Source organism: Danio rerio, chromosome 8 (genome assembly GCF_052040795.2).
Source record: "Danio rerio strain M-AB ecotype USA chromosome 8, GRCz13ab, whole genome shotgun sequence".
Taxonomy (NCBI): Eukaryota; Metazoa; Chordata; class Actinopteri; order Cypriniformes; family Danionidae; genus Danio; species Danio rerio.
In genome coordinates, this window is record NC_141028.1 from 37,441,024 (window position 1) to 37,460,025 (window position 19,002).

Consider the following 19,002-nt stretch of genomic DNA (forward strand, 5'->3'; position numbering starts at 1 on the left):
ACTGACCATCAAAAGTAAAAATGACTCATTTTATCTCATCCCAACAGGGAAACCACCAACAATAAAGAATGAGTTACTATCTGGTGTCATGGCTTTGCAATTAAAACAAGTTTAGTTATAATGGAGGTCATTGGGGGCAAAAAACAGCCACTTGAACAATATGAACAATACATAAGGGTTAAAAGTCTAATAGACGGCTTGGTTAAAACCAGGCTAAATCTAGGCTGTCAGTGAGTGTGCACCCCTAACCCCGCCTCTCACAGTGACCTCACTAGCTCCGCTGAGTGCTTTGTGTCTCAGATTGCATGCAAGTCTGCAGCCAGATACTGCTGGAAGCTAGTCATCAAATACACAGGAACGAATGACTACACGTGTCAATCTGTCTATTAAACTATCTAATCTGTCTAGTCAGTCTTTTATTATCTTTTATATGCAAAAATATTCATTCATAAAAACATATGTATATATGAACACTGGGTCAAATAGGGTCCGTGCATTTTAAATCTAATAACAAAATTAACCCAATGTTGGTTTTGTCCATATTTCAATGAACGTGTGTAAACGCACGCTTTGATCAAACCTTTTATTCCCCTTGATGATATTGTGCTTTTTTTTCCCCTCAATGCCCTCCAAAGTTTCAATGTTTGGCCGTGTCTGCCATATCTGTTTTGTTTAAAAAAAAAAAAGGAATGCATCGGTTCCTGCATGTAGAATTCAGAAATCTCATGGCATTGAAAGAAAACTGGCAGCAGTTGAGTGCCGAGGTCAAAGGTCAGATGAGCAGGCATCACACCTGATAAACACCTGGGGCAACTGTACAGTAAAAAAAAAAAACAACAACAAGATTAAGAAATATTGCTTTAATTTGAGAGAGACAAAAAAAACTCTTCCGTGTTAAAATTTGATGTTCCTCCAGCGTTCTTACGTCAGTCTTTAATGTCAGGTGATCCTTCAAATGTCAGTGTAAATTGTTGAGTGTACCATTAGTGCTCAGTCGTGTTTTTCATAGTTACCAGTGCCGATGGAGTTTTTTTTTTTAGAGCGTCATATTCTGCTGGAAAAGTTTCATTTTAATGGTAATATGCCATGAGCGGAGGTGTATGAGTAACTTCACAAGTTGACCATAGTCTAGAGCGATGACATGCTCATCTACTCCCAGAACCTGGCAGAACGAAATGTTGCAGCTCGTCCGGTCTTCAATGATGAGCCCAAAAGAGGCCACTTCACAGAGCCGGCCCAAGGCTTAAGAGAACTGAGAGGCAGGACAAGATGGCGGGCTGGACTTGGTTAACTTTAGATTTTACACAAATCTCATTGTTTTGTTTTTCACCTAAAATAGTAATTAAAACATCCAAGATGTGTTTTGCCTCATCAAAATGTGGAATTTGATCAGCAAACTACTCATTCTAAGACAACTATGCCTTGGGCTAAATGACTTGGCTTCAAGTACGATGCCACACGATTCAGAAATGAAGGTACAGACTGCACAAACAGATAAACGACATGATGCATCTCATTTCACCACAACTAAAGGCAGCGACAAAAAAAAAGTCAAGCTCTCACGATGATGACATTTCTCATGCAACCCTTTAGCAAGCCTACATAGTATTTATGCCTAAAAGTCACTGCATGGGTAAATAAGAAACAAGCAACACACACACACACACATATATATATATATATATATATATATATATATATATCCATGGGCCACTGTAAAGTAATATGGTTCTGTCATAACGTTTTGAATGAAAATCTGCATTTGGATAAGACACCTTTAGTATAGTTTTGATTTTAAGGCATAATAAAGATCAAATGCAAGTACGAGTGGATTTACATTGAAAATTTCAAACGCATCAAGAAAACCATGTGCTAAGGAAATTTCAAACCATTTGGAACGCACAGAGACGAGCTTTTGTGCAAAAATGAACTTAAAGGTGCCTTTAAAAAAGTGTCAAAGTACTTTTGAAAACAAAAAAGCAAACCCCCAATAGGTGGCAGCAAGAGGCCGCTTTATTTGAGTAAAGCATTGAACGATTCATTCAGCCAAAGAAGCCAATAGGATGAACGGACAGTTGAATCAATCCCTGAATCATCGACTCACCCGAGTCTTCTTGGCGAAGGCCTGAATCGTTCGTGCAGGGAAACGTCGCTGTGTATTATTCAGAGATGGCCAACTGTTCTGCTGTTTATTTTATTATACTTATCGCAATGATTTTACTACTACTATCAATAAAATTAATATTAATAATGATAATATTGCCGGAAGTTGTACAGCGCATGCGTCACGTGTTCATCATCAGCATCCATGACAACCGTCCTGTGGCTGTTGTTTGAATCTCGCTGTGTCGATTGGCATCTGATCTCTGCGTCCTCCGTGACAATTTTTCCAGATTATCGATATTATTGATCGTTGGATACGTCGATTGATCGCCTGCTGTTCCCATCACTCAGGTTTGACCCTTTTTATTACGCTGTGCTTTGTGTTTGTGTTCAGTATGTCTTGTGTTCACTACAGGTTCCAGAGTCGACTCACCTACGACTCGCTCCAGTTTGAAGGCCTCAACATCAGCGCGGGGGAGCTGAAGCGGCAGATCATGAGGAGCAAGAGGCTGAAGTTCTGCCAGCTGAAGATCAGCAACGCCCAGACTGATGAAGGTGAGTTGAGGAAAAGACACTTCAACTGTTCTACGCTAACATTAGATGCGTTACATCAGACACTTCTGGAAGCTGTAAGGTGGTGCTGATGCTGACATGTAGGGATGTTTTGGCTGTTTTAAAAGGCTAATGGCTCTCAAAGTATACCGTGCTCCATAATTATGTGCTGATTCTGATTTTATTTTGCTGTCAGAATACACAGATGATGCTCTCATCCCTAAAAACACGTCGGTCATCATCAGACGGATCCCTGCGGCGGGACTGAAGTCCTCAAACAGAAGATTTGTTGGGTAAGTGCTGTGAAATGAGCACACGCGTCCTCTGTTAGATGTTATATGAAGACTCCTGGTCTGTCCCTGGTGTTTTAGTCACACAAGCTCCTTTGTTTTGCAGACATCAAGCTGGACGCTGGCGTGAACCTTCACCTAGAGCTGATCCTTCACTCCTCTCACTGGAGCAGTTGTTGAAGGTATTGAACAAATGAATAGCACAATAGCAATGTAAAGCACACAATATACGCACACGCACTCAGCTTCTTAGGGAGATTTGAGATTGTTTGAAGGGTTGAGGGTGAAAAAGATTCAAATGTGCAAATGCCTGTGAAACAGACTGAGAATCTGGCTGAGGCAAAGGCGTCAGAGGAGGACAAGCTGAAAGCGGTGATGTACCAGTCCAGCCTGTGCTACTACTCCAGCAGGTGAGCGTTCAGACACTGACAGGTTTGCTTTGTGAGAGATGTCTGAGCTGATTCTCATGGTTCTGATGTTCACTAGTGAGGCCATGAGGCTGCTTGGGATCCCGGGACACCACATTAGGCACTGCCCCACTAATGTGGTAACTGGGTTTTCCAAGCTCACGGTTGCTGTGAACTTGAGCTCTTGTCCTCATCAGTCAGATTGTTTGCTCAGAGTTTGACTGTCACTCCTCAATTCACAGGGCAGCCGCTCCGCGCCGCACAAGCGCATCCGGAAGAGCACAGGGATTCCCCGCAGCTTCCTGTTGGAGGTGGACGACCCAGACCGAAAGGGAGTCATGATAGACGGCAGCGGCCGATACGTCATTCCCATCATAGACGCGTGAGTAAACTGTACTTGGCATAGCCGCATGTTCTAGTGTTTGTCCAAATCTCACATGATGTCTGCTTGTGTGTGTTTGCGCTCGATCTGTTCAGTGAGGCCTATGCTGCTGAGAAGAGAAAGAGGCCGTCCTTCTCCTGCCAGACCGAGCCTTTGCCCTCCTCGTCCTCAGCAGGTGCGGCATCTTCGGTCCGGGACGCCGGAGGGAAACGGTCCCGCTCCCCATCTTCACCAGAGACGCGCGGCGACCAGAAGAGACCACGTCGCTGAGAGACCTTCATCCAAGAGACCTGGAGCCGACGTGTAAATATTGTACATAGTTTATTAATAAAAGATAATAAAGATTATAGCCGCATGAACTGTGTGGACTGGTTAACCTTCACTCCAGCAGTGCAACACACACATACACACACACACACACACACACACACACACACACACACACACACGAATGAATTCATAAACACAATATCATGAAGTTTTGCTTTAATTTAGGAAAAGAGAAACTCTTCTGGGCTAAAATCTGATGGGTTTTTTTCAGCGTTCTTACTTCAGTCTTTAATGTCAGGTGATCCTTCAAATGTCAGTGTAAAGTGTTGAGTACACTATTAGTGCTCAGTCGTGTTTTTCATAGTTACCAGTGCCGATGGAGTTTTTTGAAGCGTCATATTCTGCTGGAAACGTTTCATTTGAATGGTAATGTCCCATAAGCGGAGGTCTTGTGAGTAACTTCACAAGTCGGTCAAAGTCTACACCGGTGACAAGCTCATCTACTCCCAGAACCTGCTACTCTCTACCTACACGTTGTCAGCTGATGTTTCAAAACCTCAACACTCGCATACAGAACAGCCTCAGCGTCTGCACCACTTATCGGCACTAGCTGCAAGTCTACACCCCCTCTGTCCAGAAGTGAGCACAGCCTCTTGGTACCATCCCAGCAAGCATTTTTTTGGGGTGTTTAAAGGTGCCAACTGACCATCAAAAGTAAAAATGACTCATTTTATCTCATCCCAACAGGGAAACCACCAACAATAAAGAATGAGTTACTATCTGGTGTCATGGCTTTGCAATTAAAACAAGTTTAGTTATAATGGAGGTCATTGGGGGCAAAAAACAGCCACTTGAACAATATGAACAATACATAAGGGTTAAAAGTCTAATAGACGGCTTGGTTAAAACCAGGCTAAATCTAGGCTGTCAGTGAGTGTGCACCCCTAACCCCGCCTCTCACAGTGACCTCACTAGCTCCGCTGAGTGCTTTGTGTCTCAGATTGCATGCAAGTCTGCAGCCAGATACTGCTGGAAGCTAGTCATCAAATACACAGGAACGAATGACTACACGTGTCAATCTGTCTATTAAACTATCTAATCTGTCTAGTCAGTCTTTTATTATCTTTTATATGCAAAAATATTCATTCATAAAAACATATGTATATATGAACACTGGGTCAAATAGGGTCCGTGCATTTTAAATCTAATAACAAAATTAACCCAATGTTGGTTTTGTCCATATTTAAATGAACGTGTGTAAACGCACGCTTTGATCAAACCTTTTATTCCCCTTGATGATATTGTGCTTTTTTTTCCCCTCAATGCCCTCCAAAGTTTCAATGTTTGACCGTGTCTGCCATATCTGTTTTGTTTAAAAAAAAAAAAAGGAATGCATCGGTTCCTGCATGTAGAATTCAGAAATCTCATGGCATTGAAAGAAAACTGGCAGCAGTTGAGTGCCGAGGTCAAAGGTCAGATGAGCAGGCATCACACCTGATAAACACCTGGGGCAACTGTACAGTAAAAAAAAAAAAAAACAACAAGATTAAGAAATATTGCTTTAATTTGAGAGAGACAAAAAAAACTCTTCCGTGTTAAAATTTGATGTTCCTCCAGCGTTCTTACGTCAGTCTTTAATGTCAGGTGATCCTTCAAATGTCAGTGTAAATTGTTGAGTGTACCATTAGTGCTCAGTCGTGTTTTTCATAGTTACCAGTGCCGATGGAGTTTTTTTTTTTTAGAGCGTCATATTCTGCTGGAAAAGTTTCATTTTAATGGTAATATGCCATGAGCGGAGGTGTATGAGTAACTTCACAAGTTGACCATAGTCTAGAGCGATGACATGCTCATCTACTCCCAGAACCTGGCAGAACGAAATGTTGCAGCTCGTCCGGTCTTCAATGATGAGCCCAAAAGAGGCCACTTCACAGAGCCGGCCCAAGGCTTAAGAGAACTGAGAGGCAGGACAAGATGGCAGGCTGGACTTGGTTAACTTTAGATTTTACACAAATCTCATTGTTTTGTTTTTCACCTAAAATAGTAATTAAAACATCCAAGATGTGTTTTGCCTCATCAAAATGTGGAATTTGATCAGCAAACTACTCATTCTAAGACAACTATGCCTTGGGCTAAATGACTTGGCTTCAAGTACGATGCCACACGATTCAGAAATGAAGGTACAGACTGCACAAACAGATAAACGACATGATGCATCTCATTTCACCACAACTAAAGGCAGCGACAAAAAAAAAAGTCAAGCTCTCACGATGATGACATTTCTCATGCAACCCTTTAGCAAGCCTACATAGTATTTATGCCTAAAAGTCACTGCATGGGTAAATAAGAAACAAGCAACACACACACACACACATATATATATATATATATATATATATATATATATATATATATATCCATGGGCCACTGTAAAGTAATATGGTTCTGTCATAACGTTTTGAATGAAAATCTGCATTTGGATAAGACACCTTTAGTATAGTTTTGATTTTAAGGCATAATAAAGATCAAATGCAAGTACGAGTGGATTTACATTGAAAATTTCAAACGCATCAAGAAAACCATGTGCTAAGGAAATTTCAAACCATTTGGAACGCACAGAGACGAGCTTTTGTGCAAAAATGAACTTAAAGGTGCCTTTAAAAAAGTGTCAAAGTACTTTTGAAAACAAAAAAGCAAACCCCCAATAGGTGGCAGCAAGAGGCCGCTTTATTTGAGTAAAGCATTGAACGATTCATTCAGCCAAAGAAGCCAATAGGATGAACGGACAGTTGAATCAATCCCTGAATCATCGACTCACCCGAGTCTTCTTGGCGAAGGCCTGAATCGTTCGTGCAGGGAAACGTCGCTGTGTATTATTCAGAGATGGCCAACTGTTCTGCTGTTTATTTTATTATACTTATCGCAATGATTTTACTACTACTATCAATAAAATTAATATTAATAATGATAATATTGCCGGAAGTTGTACAGCGCATGCGTCACGTGTTCATCATCAGCATCCATGACAACCGTCCTGTGGCTGTTGTTTGAATCTCGCTGTGTCGATTGGCATCTGATCTCTGCGTCCTCCGTGACAATTTTTCCAGATTATCGATATTATTGATCGTTGGATACGTCGATTGATCGCCTGCTGTTCCCATCACTCAGGTTTGACCCTTTTTATTACGCTGTGCTTTGTGTTTGTGTTCAGTATGTCTTGTGTTCACTACAGGTTCCAGAGTCGACTCACCTACGACTCGCTCCAGTTTGAAGGCCTCAACATCAGCGCGGGGGAGCTGAAGCGGCAGATCATGAGGAGCAAGAGGCTGAAGTTCTGCCAGCTGAAGATCAGCAACGCCCAGACTGATGAAGGTGAGTTGAGGAAAAGACACTTCAACTGTTCTACGCTAACATTAGATGCGTTACATCAGACACTTCTGGAAGCTGTAAGGTGGTGCTGATGCTGACATGTAGGGATGTTTTGGCTGTTTTAAAAGGCTAATGGCTCTCAAAGTATACCGTGCTCCATAATTATGTGCTGATTCTGATTTTATTTTGCTGTCAGAATACACAGATGATGCTCTCATCCCTAAAAACACGTCGGTCATCATCAGACGGATCCCTGCGGCGGGACTGAAGTCCTCAAACAGAAGATTTGTTGGGTGAGTGCTGTGAAATGAGCACACGCGTCCTCTGTTAGATGTTATATGAAGACTCCTGGTCTGTCCCTGGTGTTTTAGTCACACAAGCTCCTTTGTTTTGCAGACATCAAGCTGGACGCTGGCGTGAACCTTCACCTAGAGCTGATCCTTCACTCCTCTCACTGGAGCAGTTGTTGAAGGTATTGAACAAATGAATAGCACAATAGCAAAACGCAATGTAAAGCACACAATATACGCACACGCACTCAGCTTCTTAGGGAGATTTGAGATTGTTTGAAGGGTTGAGGGTGAAAAAGATTCAAATGTGCAAATGCCTGTGAAACAGACTGAGAATCTGGCTGAGGCAAAGGCGTCAGAGGAGGACAAGCTGAAAGCGGTGATGTACCAGTCCAGCCTGTGCTACTACTCCAGCAGGTGAGCGTTCAGACACTGACAGGTTTGCTTTGTGAGAGATGTCTGAGCTGATTCTCATGGTTCTGATGTTCACTAGTGAGGCCATGAGGCTGCTTGGGATCCCGGGACACCACATTAGGCACTGCCCCACTAATGTGGTAACTGGGTTTTCCAAGCTCACGGTTGCTGTGAACTTGAGCTCTTGTCCTCATCAGTCAGATTGTTTGCTCAGAGTTTGACTGTCACTCCTCAATTCACAGGGCAGCCGCTCCGCGCCGCACAAGCGCATCCGGAAGAGCACAGGGATTCCCCGCAGCTTCCTGTTGGAGGTGGACGACCCAGACCGAAAGGGAGTCATGATAGACGGCAGCGGCCGATACGTCATTCCCATCATAGACGCGTGAGTAAACTGTACTTGGCATAGCCGCATGTTCTAGTGTTTGTCCAAATCTCACATGATGTCTGCTTGTGTGTGTTTGCGCTCGATCTGTTCAGTGAGGCCTATGCTGCTGAGAAGAGAAAGAGGCCGTCCTTCTCCTGCCAGACCGAGCCTTTGCCCTCCTCGTCCTCAGCAGGTGCGGCATCTTCGGTCCGGGACGCCGGAGGGAAACGGTCCCGCTCCCCATCTTCACCAGAGACGCGCGGCGACCAGAAGAGACCACGTCGCTGAGAGACCTTCATCCAAGAGACCTGGAGCCGACGTGTAAATATTGTACATAGTTTATTAATAAAAGATAATAAAGATTATAGCCGCATGAACTGTGTGGACTGGTTAACCTTCACTCCAGCAGTGCAACACACACACACACACACACACACACACACACACACACACACACACGAATGAATTCATAAACACAATATTATGAAGTTTTGCTTTAATTTAGGAAAAGAGAAACTCTTCTGGGCTAAAATCTGATGGGTTTTTTTCAGCGTTCTTACTTCAGTCATAATGTCAGGTGATCCTTCAAATGTCAGTGTAAAGTGTTGAGTACACTATTAGTGCTCAGTCGTGTTTTTCTTTTTTTTTTTTTTTATAACTTTTTATTTGTAGTAGCAATAAACACAGTACAATGATACCACTTAGGAGAAAACATTTCCGACTGCTTAACATTTTTCTTTTTCACAAACTCTAAAGTAACAGAACACAAAAAAATTAAAAATAAAAAAAAATAAATAAAGGTTTCATCAAATACAATATATGAAAATAACAGTAAAATGGTAACATAAATAATAACAATACTAAATTTCCATAGGTCAGAGAGGGTCAAATCTTTATTTATTCATTCAACTTTAGGTTATTATCAACTGTGAATTACTAATTTAAAAAGATGATTAAAGGGGGAGTGCAATGGGTCGTAAATTGAAAAAATGTTTGTTATGTGGATGGGAATTAGATAGTAATAGTTTTATATTTCTATGAAGATTGGATGGAGCAATCTAACGTAATCAGTCCACTTGGACCAGATGTTTCTAAATGTATTAATTTGGAGTCGAAGGGAGAATGTAATTTTTTCCATCACATAGATATTATATACTATCTCTAGCCATTCTTGGGTTGTTGGGGATTCAGGAAGTAACCAGTGTCTTGTAATTGCTTTTTTGGCTGCGAGTATTAAAATATTTATCAGTTTAATATTTTAATATTACAGTTATAAATATTTAAAATTTAAAAGTATTTATCAGATTTTCATATTTGGATATCAGAGCTTCCAAAATAAATAACTATAAATTGAAAGGGTAGTGTAATATTAAGTATGTTTTCTATTACTCCATGTACTTCTACCCAAAATTGCTTTATTACTGGACATTCCCAAAAAATGTGCCAGTGATTAGGTTCCTGAGACCCGCATAGTCTCCAGCACTTAGTGTTCTTTCCTGTGGTGTATGCTCTTTGTTTTGGCGTGATGAAAAATCTCATTAGACATTTCCATCCAAATTCTCTCCACATATGTGAATTAGTACATTTTGATGTAAATCTACATATGTCTAACCATTCTTCCACCGTAATAATGGCATTACTTTCCTTTTCCCATTTTTCTTTAACATATTCTGTTGAATGGGGTTTAATCGATCTAAATCCTTTATAAAGTTTTGAAATTATACCTTTACTCCCACTGCCTTTGTAGGCATCTATAAAAATTTTCAGTATTGAGTCATCCAGATCTGTTTTAATTTTAATATTATTTTCAAAGTGGTTACGTAATTGAAGGTATCTATAAAAATCAGATTTATCCAGGTTATATTCTTTCTTCAGCCTTTCAAAATCTTTCAAAAGGCCTTTCTCTGTGAGTGAGTAGAATGTTAATATTCCTTTAGAAATCCAGGATTTAAATCTATAGTCCATTTGATTTGGTTTGAATTCAGTGTCATAAGCACACCATTGAATTATTTGTAGTTTATCATTCAGTTTGTATTCTTCTTTTATAATGTTCCAAATTTTTAATTGGGCTTTAATCCATAAATTTTGCGTTTTTTCTATGTATCCCCCCAGGTTTTTATGTGCCAATATCGCTTGTAATGGAGGATCATTCATTAGTGTAATTTCAATGTCTTTCCATTTTGCTTGATATGTTGGGTTACATAGGTTAACCAGATATTTAGTCTGGGCTGCATAAAAGTAATCCTTAAAGTAGGGTAAAGCCATTCCTCCTTGTTCCTTTGGAAGTTCTACTGTTTTTAATTTAATCCTTGGTTTTTTCCCCTGCCAAATGAATCTAGAAATGGTCTTGTTCAATTCTGACCAATGTGTTTGGGGTATTTCTGTTGGGAGAGCTTGGAATAAATAGAGGTATCGAGGAAGGACATTCACTCTTATTGCGTCAATTCTCTGGCTAAAGCTCAAGAAAGAAACGGCATTCCATCTGTGTATATCATTTTTAATATTTATTAGTAGAGGATCATAATTTACTTTTGCCAATGTTGAAATCTCTTTTGTTAAATGAATTCCTAAGTATTTTAGTGATTTCTGATCCCATTTCATATTCAATTTGTCTTTTATAGTTACTGGGGGTGTATATTTAAAAGATAGGGTCTGTGTTTTTTGTATATTTAATTTATAACCTGCATAGGAACCAAATTTCTCCAGTAAAGTCATTAGTTCAGGAAGTGAGGTTGTGGGTGTGCTTAAATAAATCAAAATATCATCTGCATACAATGCCAGCTTGTGAATATCTCCATTTATGTTTATACCTTTAATATTTTTAGTTTGTCTTATCCATTGTGCCAAAGGTTCTATATATAGAGCAAATAACAATGGTGAGATTGGGCATCCTTGTCTTGTCCCACGTTGTAATGTTATGGTGTCTGTGAGGTATCCATTTATTTTTATCCGGGCTACTGGTTTATTGTAAATTGTACGAATGCCTTTTATAAAGTTTTCATGTATGCCAAATCTTTCAAGAGCTTTATATAAAAAAGACCAATTTACAGAGTCAAAAGCCTTCTCCGCGTCAAGACTGATTAAAAGAGCCTCCATTTTGTTCTGATATATATGATTTAGTAAATGTAAGGATCTTCTAATATTATCATAAGTTTGTCTTTGCGAGATAAAACCTGTCTGATCTTTATGTATTAGCTGCGGAAGAATCTTTTCTAGTCTTTTGGCGAGAATGCCTGTGTATAATTTATAATCAACATTTAAGATCGAGATTGGCCTATATGAACCGCATTCTAATTTATCTTTCCCCTCCTTTGGTAAAACAGAGATTACTGCTTCATTCCATGATGGGGGCATCTTACCCTCTTTTATAGTGATATTGCACGCTTGGAGTAGGCTTGGAGTTAAGTTTGATCGAAAAGTTTTATACCATTCTGATGAAAACCCGTCGGGGCCAGGTGACTTATTTGATTTAAGATTAGAAATAGCGTTGACTAATTCAGTTTCAGTTATTTCAGCAGTTAATATTTTATTTTGTTCTTCTGTTACAACTGGTAGGTTGATAGAATCGAGAAATTGTTCTATTTGTTGGGCGTTCTTTAAATGTGGCTGAGTATACAAGAGCTCGTAATAGTTTTCAAAAGTCTTTTGTATTTCATGTTGTTTGTGTAGTGTATTTTTAGAATTCAAATCCCTTATTTTGTATATTGATCTCTCAATTTGTTGTTTTTGCATCCTTCTTGCTAACAATTTAGTGCCCTTTGGACCAGATTCATAGTATTTTTGTTTTGTAAAATTAATCTTTCTTTCAATTTCTTGTGCATATATTCAATTTATCTCGTTTCTGATTTTCTTTATTTTAGTCATTAAATCAGATTTTTTTTTCCTTCTTATGTTGTAATTCCAGATCTTTTAGTTCTTCATTAAGGTTTGTTAATTTTAATCGTTTTTGTTTCTTTTCTTGAGCACATAGTGATATGATTCTACCTCTAATGACTGCTTTTAATGTATCCCATAATATGGCTGGGTTAACTTCTCCATTATCCTTCTCTGTAAAAAATAACTTTATATCTTCCTTAATTTGAGTTTGAAATTGTTGATTATTCAGCATATTTGTATTTAATCTCCACAATGTTCTTCCTGGATTATCTCTAATATGTATAGTACAAGAGAGAGGGGCGTGATCAGATAGGTCAATCGTTCCAATATCACAGGTTTGTACTCTATGTCGATCTCGCTTGAGTACAAAAAAATAATCTATTCGTGAGTATACATCATGGGGGTTTGAGTAAAAAGTGTAGTCACGGCCTGTTGGATAAAGATCTCTCCAGAGATCTACTATACCTAGCTCATTCATTACAATTTTTATTTTTTTATGTAGGGGTGCGAGTTTAGAGTTTTTTGATGAATCTAGATTTGGATTAAGACGGATATTCCAATCTCCACCACATATAACAATTCCTTTGCCTTCTATCATTAAGTCAATTATTTTCCTATAGAAAGATAACTTGCTTCCTGGGGGAGCATATACATTACATAAAGTTATATTAATATCTTCAACTTTCCCTGTTACTGAAATATATCTCCCTTCCTTGTCTGAAATTTCTGAGAGGTGTTCAAATGGTATTTTTTGCGAAATTAATATTGCTACTCCCCTTCTATGTCCTGATTTGTAAGAAGAATAATACACTTTGGAAAATCCCATTCTCTTTAATTTTTCATGTTCTATTGGTGTAAGGTGTGTCTCTTGTAACAACACTATCCCTGCATTTTCTTTTTTCATTTTTAACAGTATTTGACTCCTCTTAGCTGGATTCAACACTTCATTTACATTAAATGTAATAACTTTAAGATTACCTTTATTCATATTTTCGTAGTTTACTAACCAATTTAATTCCCCTCTGCGTCTCTCTTATTGACTGTAGTGTATATTTTGACATTGCCTCTCTTAAATTATAGATACTAAACTGATACCAAATTAGAACAATTTTAAAGAACATTACACCACCGTAACTAACAAGAACAGTTGCTTCCGGTGTAGAGGCTCGATTCTAAAGAGCCTTATGGGGCTTACTGCGTTTTAAGCCTCCGTAAGGGAAATGTCCACTTTATTCAAGAAGTGGGGCCCTATTAATTGGTCGTAAATTAGTCCAGACAACACAAAAAAAAAGTCTAACTCCAAAAGAAAATTATCCTCGGATGACAGTCAATAATCAAGTACCGACATTTTCAAACATTATTCGAACGCAATTAGGAATATAACGTTATTCATTCAGATGATTGTTTCAAAAACAGTCAGATAGGATAAAATATTGGTGTGAAAGACATATGAGATCTTAGCTGTTTTCCTGGATTAGATGTATAGAATTCCGTTTTTGTTCATTTTCTAAATTGCTTAAGCTTCTCCTTATACTGACTGCGGGAAGCTTTTTTGGGTTGTGCGTCACCGGCCACCTCTCCGTATCTCTGATCTTCTCCCCGGTCCCGTCGTTTCAGTACCGGTTGCCAGGTGGTTAGTTGTTTAGCTGTAATTTCCTCCTGTTCTATTGCCACGGAAGGTTTCACCACCGCGACCGTAAATCCACGCTTGACCAAGTCTTTCGTTGCCTCCGTCGCACTCTGGTACAGTTGGGTGCCATCCTCATAGAAAACACGCATCCTTGCCGGGTATGGGGTCTGGAATTTTATTTGCTTCTCCTTCAATACTTTCTTGACTTCGACATACTCTCCTCGCTTTTTAAGCACCTCTAAAGGGAAGTCGTGGTCTACGAAGAAACGAGTGTCATTAAAATACACCTTTTTTCTCTGCCAGGCCTTTCGAAGCACTTCTTCTTTCGTCCGGTAGCTCGAAAATTTCACTACTTTTGAGCGTGGCTTTGCCTCCGGGTTACTGGGTTTCAGTTGTAATGCTCGATGTGCTCGTTCAATTCCAAGTTCACGGTCCCGGGGTAAGTCCAATGCGTTTTTCAGCAAATTATTTAGAAACTCGATCATGTCTGTGCCTTCCTTGTCTTCAGGTATACCGTAAATCCTTAGATTATCTCTGCGTGCCCGTCCTTCCTGATCGAGCACTCTGGCTTCCAGATTAGCTTGGCGCTGTATGAGGCGTTTGATTAGCGTCGATGCTAATTGTAGCGTGGTCTCGGTCTCTTCAATTCTTTCCTCAGCCTCTTCCAGTCTATCGTTCGTTCTTTTTAATTCCTGTTTGAATTCGTCAAACTGCTCCATGTTATCCTTTCTGAATTCTCGAAGTTCGATGAGAATACACCGCAGACTGACCTCGGGGCCCTCTTCGCCATGAGGTGATGGTGTCCGGGAACGGCTTCTGTTTAACGTTACTTGACTTGTTTCAGGGTTGTTTTCTGATACATTCGATGTTATTTTGCTCCTTGTGGTGACCCCTTTCTCCATCATTACTTTAATACTCCCAAAGTTTTACAAAATCAGGTTTTAGGGGGTTATTTTGTTAACCGTCGGCGAGCTCGAAGATTAAGCAGTCATCCTGTCGGTGGCGCAACCGGAAGTCCTCTCTCAGTCGTGTTTTTCATAGTTACCAGTGCCGATGGAGTTTTTTAAAGCGTCATATTCTGCTGGAAACGTTTCATTTGAATGGTAATGTCCCATAAGCGGAGGTCTTGTGAGTAACTTCACAAATCGGTCAAAGTCTACACCGGTGACAAGCTCATCTACTCCCAGAACCTGCTACTCTCTACCTACACGTTGTCAGCTGATGTTTCAAAACCTCAACACTCGCATACAGAACAGCCTCAGCGTCTGCACCTCTTATCGGCACTAGCTGCAAGTCTACACCCCCTCTGTCCAGAAGTGAGCACAGCCTCTTGGTACCATCCCAGCAAGCATTTTTGGGGTGTTTAAAGGTGCCAACTGACCATCAAAAGTAAAAATGACTCATTTTATCTCATCCCAACAGGGAAACCACCAACAATAAAGAATGAGTTACTATCTGGTGTCATGGCTTTGCAATTAAAACAAGTTTAGTTATAATGGAGGTCATTGGGGGCAAAAACAGCCACTTGAACAATATGAACAATACATAAGGGTTAAAAGTCTAATAGACGGCTTGGTTAAAACCAGGCTAAATCTAGGCTGTCAGTGAGTGTGCCTAACCCCGCCTCTCACAGTGACCTCACTAGCTCCGCTGAGTGCTTTGTGTCTCAGATTGCATGCAAGTCTGCAGCCAGATACTGCTGGAAGCTAGTCATCAAATACACAGGAACGAATGACTACACGTGTCAATCTGTCTATTAAACTATCTAATCTGTCTAGTCAGTCTTTTATTATCTTTTATATGCAAAAATATTCATTCATAAAAACATATGTATATATGAACACTGGGTCAAATAGGGTCCGTGCATTTTAAATCTAATAACAAAAATAACCCAATGTTGGTTTTGTCCATATTTAAATGAACGTGTGTAAACGCACGCTTTGATCAAAACTTTTATTCCCCTTGATGATATTGTGCTTTTTTTTTTCCCCTCAATGCCCTCCAAAGTTTCAATGTTTGGCCGTGTCTGCCATATCTGTTTTGTTTAAAAAAAAAAAAGGAAAAAAAAGGAATGCATCGGTTCCTGCATGTAGAATTCAGAAATCTCATGGCATTGAAAGAAAACTGGCAGCAGTTGAGTGCCGAGGTCAAAGGTCAGATGAGCAGGCATCACACCTGATAAACACCTGGGGCAACTGTACAGTAAAAAAAAAAAAAAAACAACAAGATTAAGAAATATTGCTTTAATTTGAGAGAGACAAAAAAAACTCTTCCGTGTTAAAATTTGATGTTCCTCCAGCGTTCTTACGTCAGTCTTTAATGTCAGGTGATCCTTCAAATGTCAGTGTAAATTGTTGAGTGTACCATTAGTGCTCAGTCGTGTTTTTCATAGTTACCAGTGCCGATGGAGTTTTTTTTTTTAGAGCGTCATATTCTGCTGGAAAAGTTTCATTTTAATGGTAATATGCCATGAGCGGAGGTGTATGAGTAACTTCACAAGTTGACCATAGTCTAGACCGATGACATGCTCATCTACTCCCAGAACCTGGCAGAACGAAATGTTGCAGCTCGTCCGGTCTTCAATGATGAGCCCAAAAGAGGCCACTTCACAGAGCCGGCCCAAGGCTTAAGAGAACTGAGAGGCAGGACAAGATGGCGGGCTGGACTTGGTTAACTTTAGATTTTACACAAATCTCATTGTTTTGTTTTTCACCTAAAATAGTAATTAAAACATCCAAGATGTGTTTTGCCTCATCAAAATGTGGAATTTGATCAGCAAACTACTCATTCTAAGACAACTATGCCTTGGGCTAAATGACTTGGCTTCAAGTACGATGCCACACGATTCAGAAATGAAGGTACAGACTGCACAAACAGATAAACGACATGATGCATCTCATTTCACCACAACTAAAGGCAGCGACAAAAAAAAAGTCAAGCTCTCACGATGATGACATTTCTCATGCAACCCTTTAGCAAGCCTACATAGTATTTATGCCTAAAAGTCACTGCATGGGTAAATAAGAAACAAGCAACACACACATACTTGTTTTTGTGCATTGTGGGGGTCACCTGTCACGGTGGTTACGTAATGGGGACCGCCCTTTCTGATGATGTTAGAGACATAAAAAAATAGTTTGCCACACAAAAACACAAACTATTTCATAAAATCACTTCAGATTTTGGATATTCTGCAATTTTATTTTTAGACCTGACACAGTGGTCACTTGTGGGGACATTTCAGGTTTTGTGTAGAAGTGGGGTCCGCCACATACACAACCGATTTTTAGACAAAGTGGGGACCAATTCTACACACACTTTACTGGTATTGAGTCAAAGTAGGGACCAGATCTACACACACATTACCGGTATTGAGTCAAAGTAAGGACCAGGGGCCTCATGTATCAACGCTGCGTACGCACAAAAACTTTGCGTACGCCAGGTTTCACGCTCAGAATCGCTCACGTTTGGATTTACTAACAATGAACTGAACGTGGGAATGTGCGCAGGTTCACGGCAGCTTTCTGGCAGGCGTACGCACATTTTTTGTGCGTGTCTGTTTTATTTCCATTGGCGACTCCTAGAGGCAGTTGTGTTAAATTCTTCTCTACAAAGTGTCTGAGCCTTGCAATGGCAGCTGTATGAGACGGGTTCATATAGTAGGTATGTAACATTTCCATACCATACAGTTGACCAGCTAAACATTAAAGCGCAAATTGCAGCAGTCGCAATGTAATCTGAGCAATCTACCGCACACACATTGCTATAAAGACACTATCTGAAGATGAATTTGCATGCGTGAATCAGAAACATTTCCATTCAATAAATGTGCAAATAAAATATGATGCACAAACTTATTGATGATTCCTACTTGTCTTTCTCTTGATAAATAGTTGGCAAAATCTGATATGTAGCGGGGGAAAAAAGAAGAAAGAATTTATCAGACGCTGGATTCGAGCCGAGTTTACGCTCGAATTTGTCTGTACATGATCTCATGCTTCTTATGAGGTGCGCCACTGAGACCGCTTAGGGTATTGCAACATTTTTCAGTTATAAACCACACTATTTCTTTTTTAAATGCACTCAGTGCGATGTTCAGACCCAACTGTGTTAACCGTATCAGCTAAACTCCCACTCTATTTTTTTCTTTTGTTGTTAATTCCGGAGAACAAACTTGCAAATAACACCGCTTTTCTCCGGTCTACCTCCGAAAGCAGCACCTCCATTTCACATTCTGTTCAAAGTTTCTCTTTTTGCTTGATTTTGCCGTTGCTTTTTCGTTGGGTTTTGCCATTAGCATAGTCATTAGCATATTCATACGGGGGAGGAGGCAGGGAGGGGTTTTGCGCTCGTGCATGTTGCGCTCAGTTTCACGTTCATTCAGATGTACAAAAGAATATGCGTGAAATTCGGCGTACGCAGTGTTTCATACATCTGAATTTTTTTCTGCGTACGCACATTTACAGCTTCGTGCGTACGCAATGTTTTAGTAAGATTTCCACGCAAGTCTTCGTACATGAGGCCCCAGATCTACACACACATCACTGGTTTTGAGTCAAAGTAGGGACCAGATCTACACACACATCACTGGTTTTGAGTCAAAGCAAGGACCAGGGGCCTCATGTACGAAGACTTGCGTGGAAATCTTACTAAAACATTGCGTACGCACAAAGCTGTAAATGTGCGTACGCAGAAAAAAATTCAGATGTATGAAACTGTAGGGTCCAGCCAGTTGGTCCAATGACGGTATCCAATGGTGGATGAAGGTTCACTGCATGTTCGGTCTTTCCAGTGCACAATGTTGATTTATCTTAAACTTAACTCATATCTGACTCCAATTTTAGTATGAGATGGTTTAGAATATTAATATGTTTATCCTCGTTTTATCTGACTCCAATCATAAAACATTAAGAAGATTATATCAATATGTAATTTAGATAAATGTTTGAACCGTTTGTCTTCACTAGTAACTATTACATCCGTTCATTCGGGTGCTCATGTCGCTCAGAGAAATCGCCTCGGCCGAAGGCGTCCCTCACGGTCACACTCCGGTCAGTC

At 40.0% G+C, this 19,002-nt stretch overlaps 2 protein-coding genes and 1 long non-coding RNA gene across 5 annotated transcripts in view; 2 read left to right on the plus strand and 1 right to left on the minus strand.

The window, feature by feature from the left end:
• The window catches only part of LOC141375869 (uncharacterized), a 178,411-nt gene that overhangs the window by 79,034 nt on the left and 80,375 nt on the right, over nt 1–19,002 (minus strand). The window lies entirely within an intron of this gene.
• Nucleotides 2,325–4,089, plus strand: LOC141375691 (E3 ubiquitin-protein ligase RBBP6-like). 2 transcript variants are annotated; one of them, XM_087264925.2, is made up of 7 exons: nt 2,325–2,658; nt 2,852–2,948; nt 3,052–3,127; nt 3,267–3,355; nt 3,432–3,492; nt 3,595–3,734; nt 3,830–4,089. In XM_087264925.2, the coding sequence occupies exons 1-7, from the start codon at nt 2,499–2,501 to the stop codon at nt 4,002–4,004; spliced, it is 798 nt and encodes a 265-aa protein (XP_087121051.1). In that variant the 5' UTR covers nt 2,325–2,498; the 3' UTR covers nt 4,005–4,089. The 2 variants fall into 2 exon arrangements, with proteins under 2 accessions (XP_087121051.1, XP_087121052.1); XM_087264926.2 differs by lacking the exon at nt 3,432–3,492.
• On the plus strand, nt 7,040–8,811 carry LOC141375700 (E3 ubiquitin-protein ligase RBBP6-like). Of its 2 annotated transcripts, XM_087264948.1 has the most exons (7): nt 7,040–7,373; nt 7,567–7,663; nt 7,767–7,842; nt 7,989–8,077; nt 8,154–8,214; nt 8,317–8,456; nt 8,552–8,811. In XM_087264948.1, the coding sequence occupies exons 1-7, from the start codon at nt 7,214–7,216 to the stop codon at nt 8,724–8,726; spliced, it is 798 nt and encodes a 265-aa protein (XP_087121074.1). In that variant the 5' UTR covers nt 7,040–7,213; the 3' UTR covers nt 8,727–8,811. The 2 variants fall into 2 exon arrangements, with proteins under 2 accessions (XP_087121074.1, XP_087121075.1); XM_087264949.1 differs by lacking the exon at nt 8,154–8,214.

Bases quoted from the DNA above. Each gene is read 5' to 3' on its own strand.
- LOC141375691 (XM_087264925.2), top strand. From the start codon at position 2,499: ATGTCTTGTGTTCACTACAGGTTCCAGAGTCGACTCACCTACGACTCG. The intron at 2,949-3,051 runs GTAAGTGCTGTG...TTTGTTTTGCAG, and splicing joins TCAAACAGAAGATTTGTTGG to ACATCAAGCTGGACGCTGGC. The intron at 3,128-3,266 runs GTATTGAACAAA...CCTGTGAAACAG, and splicing joins CACTGGAGCAGTTGTTGAAG to ACTGAGAATCTGGCTGAGGC.
- LOC141375700 (XM_087264948.1), top strand. From the start codon at position 7,214: ATGTCTTGTGTTCACTACAGGTTCCAGAGTCGACTCACCTACGACTCG. The intron at 7,374-7,566 runs GTGAGTTGAGGA...TTTTGCTGTCAG, and splicing joins CAACGCCCAGACTGATGAAG to AATACACAGATGATGCTCTC. The intron at 8,215-8,316 runs GTAACTGGGTTT...CTCAATTCACAG, and splicing joins GGCACTGCCCCACTAATGTG to GGCAGCCGCTCCGCGCCGCA.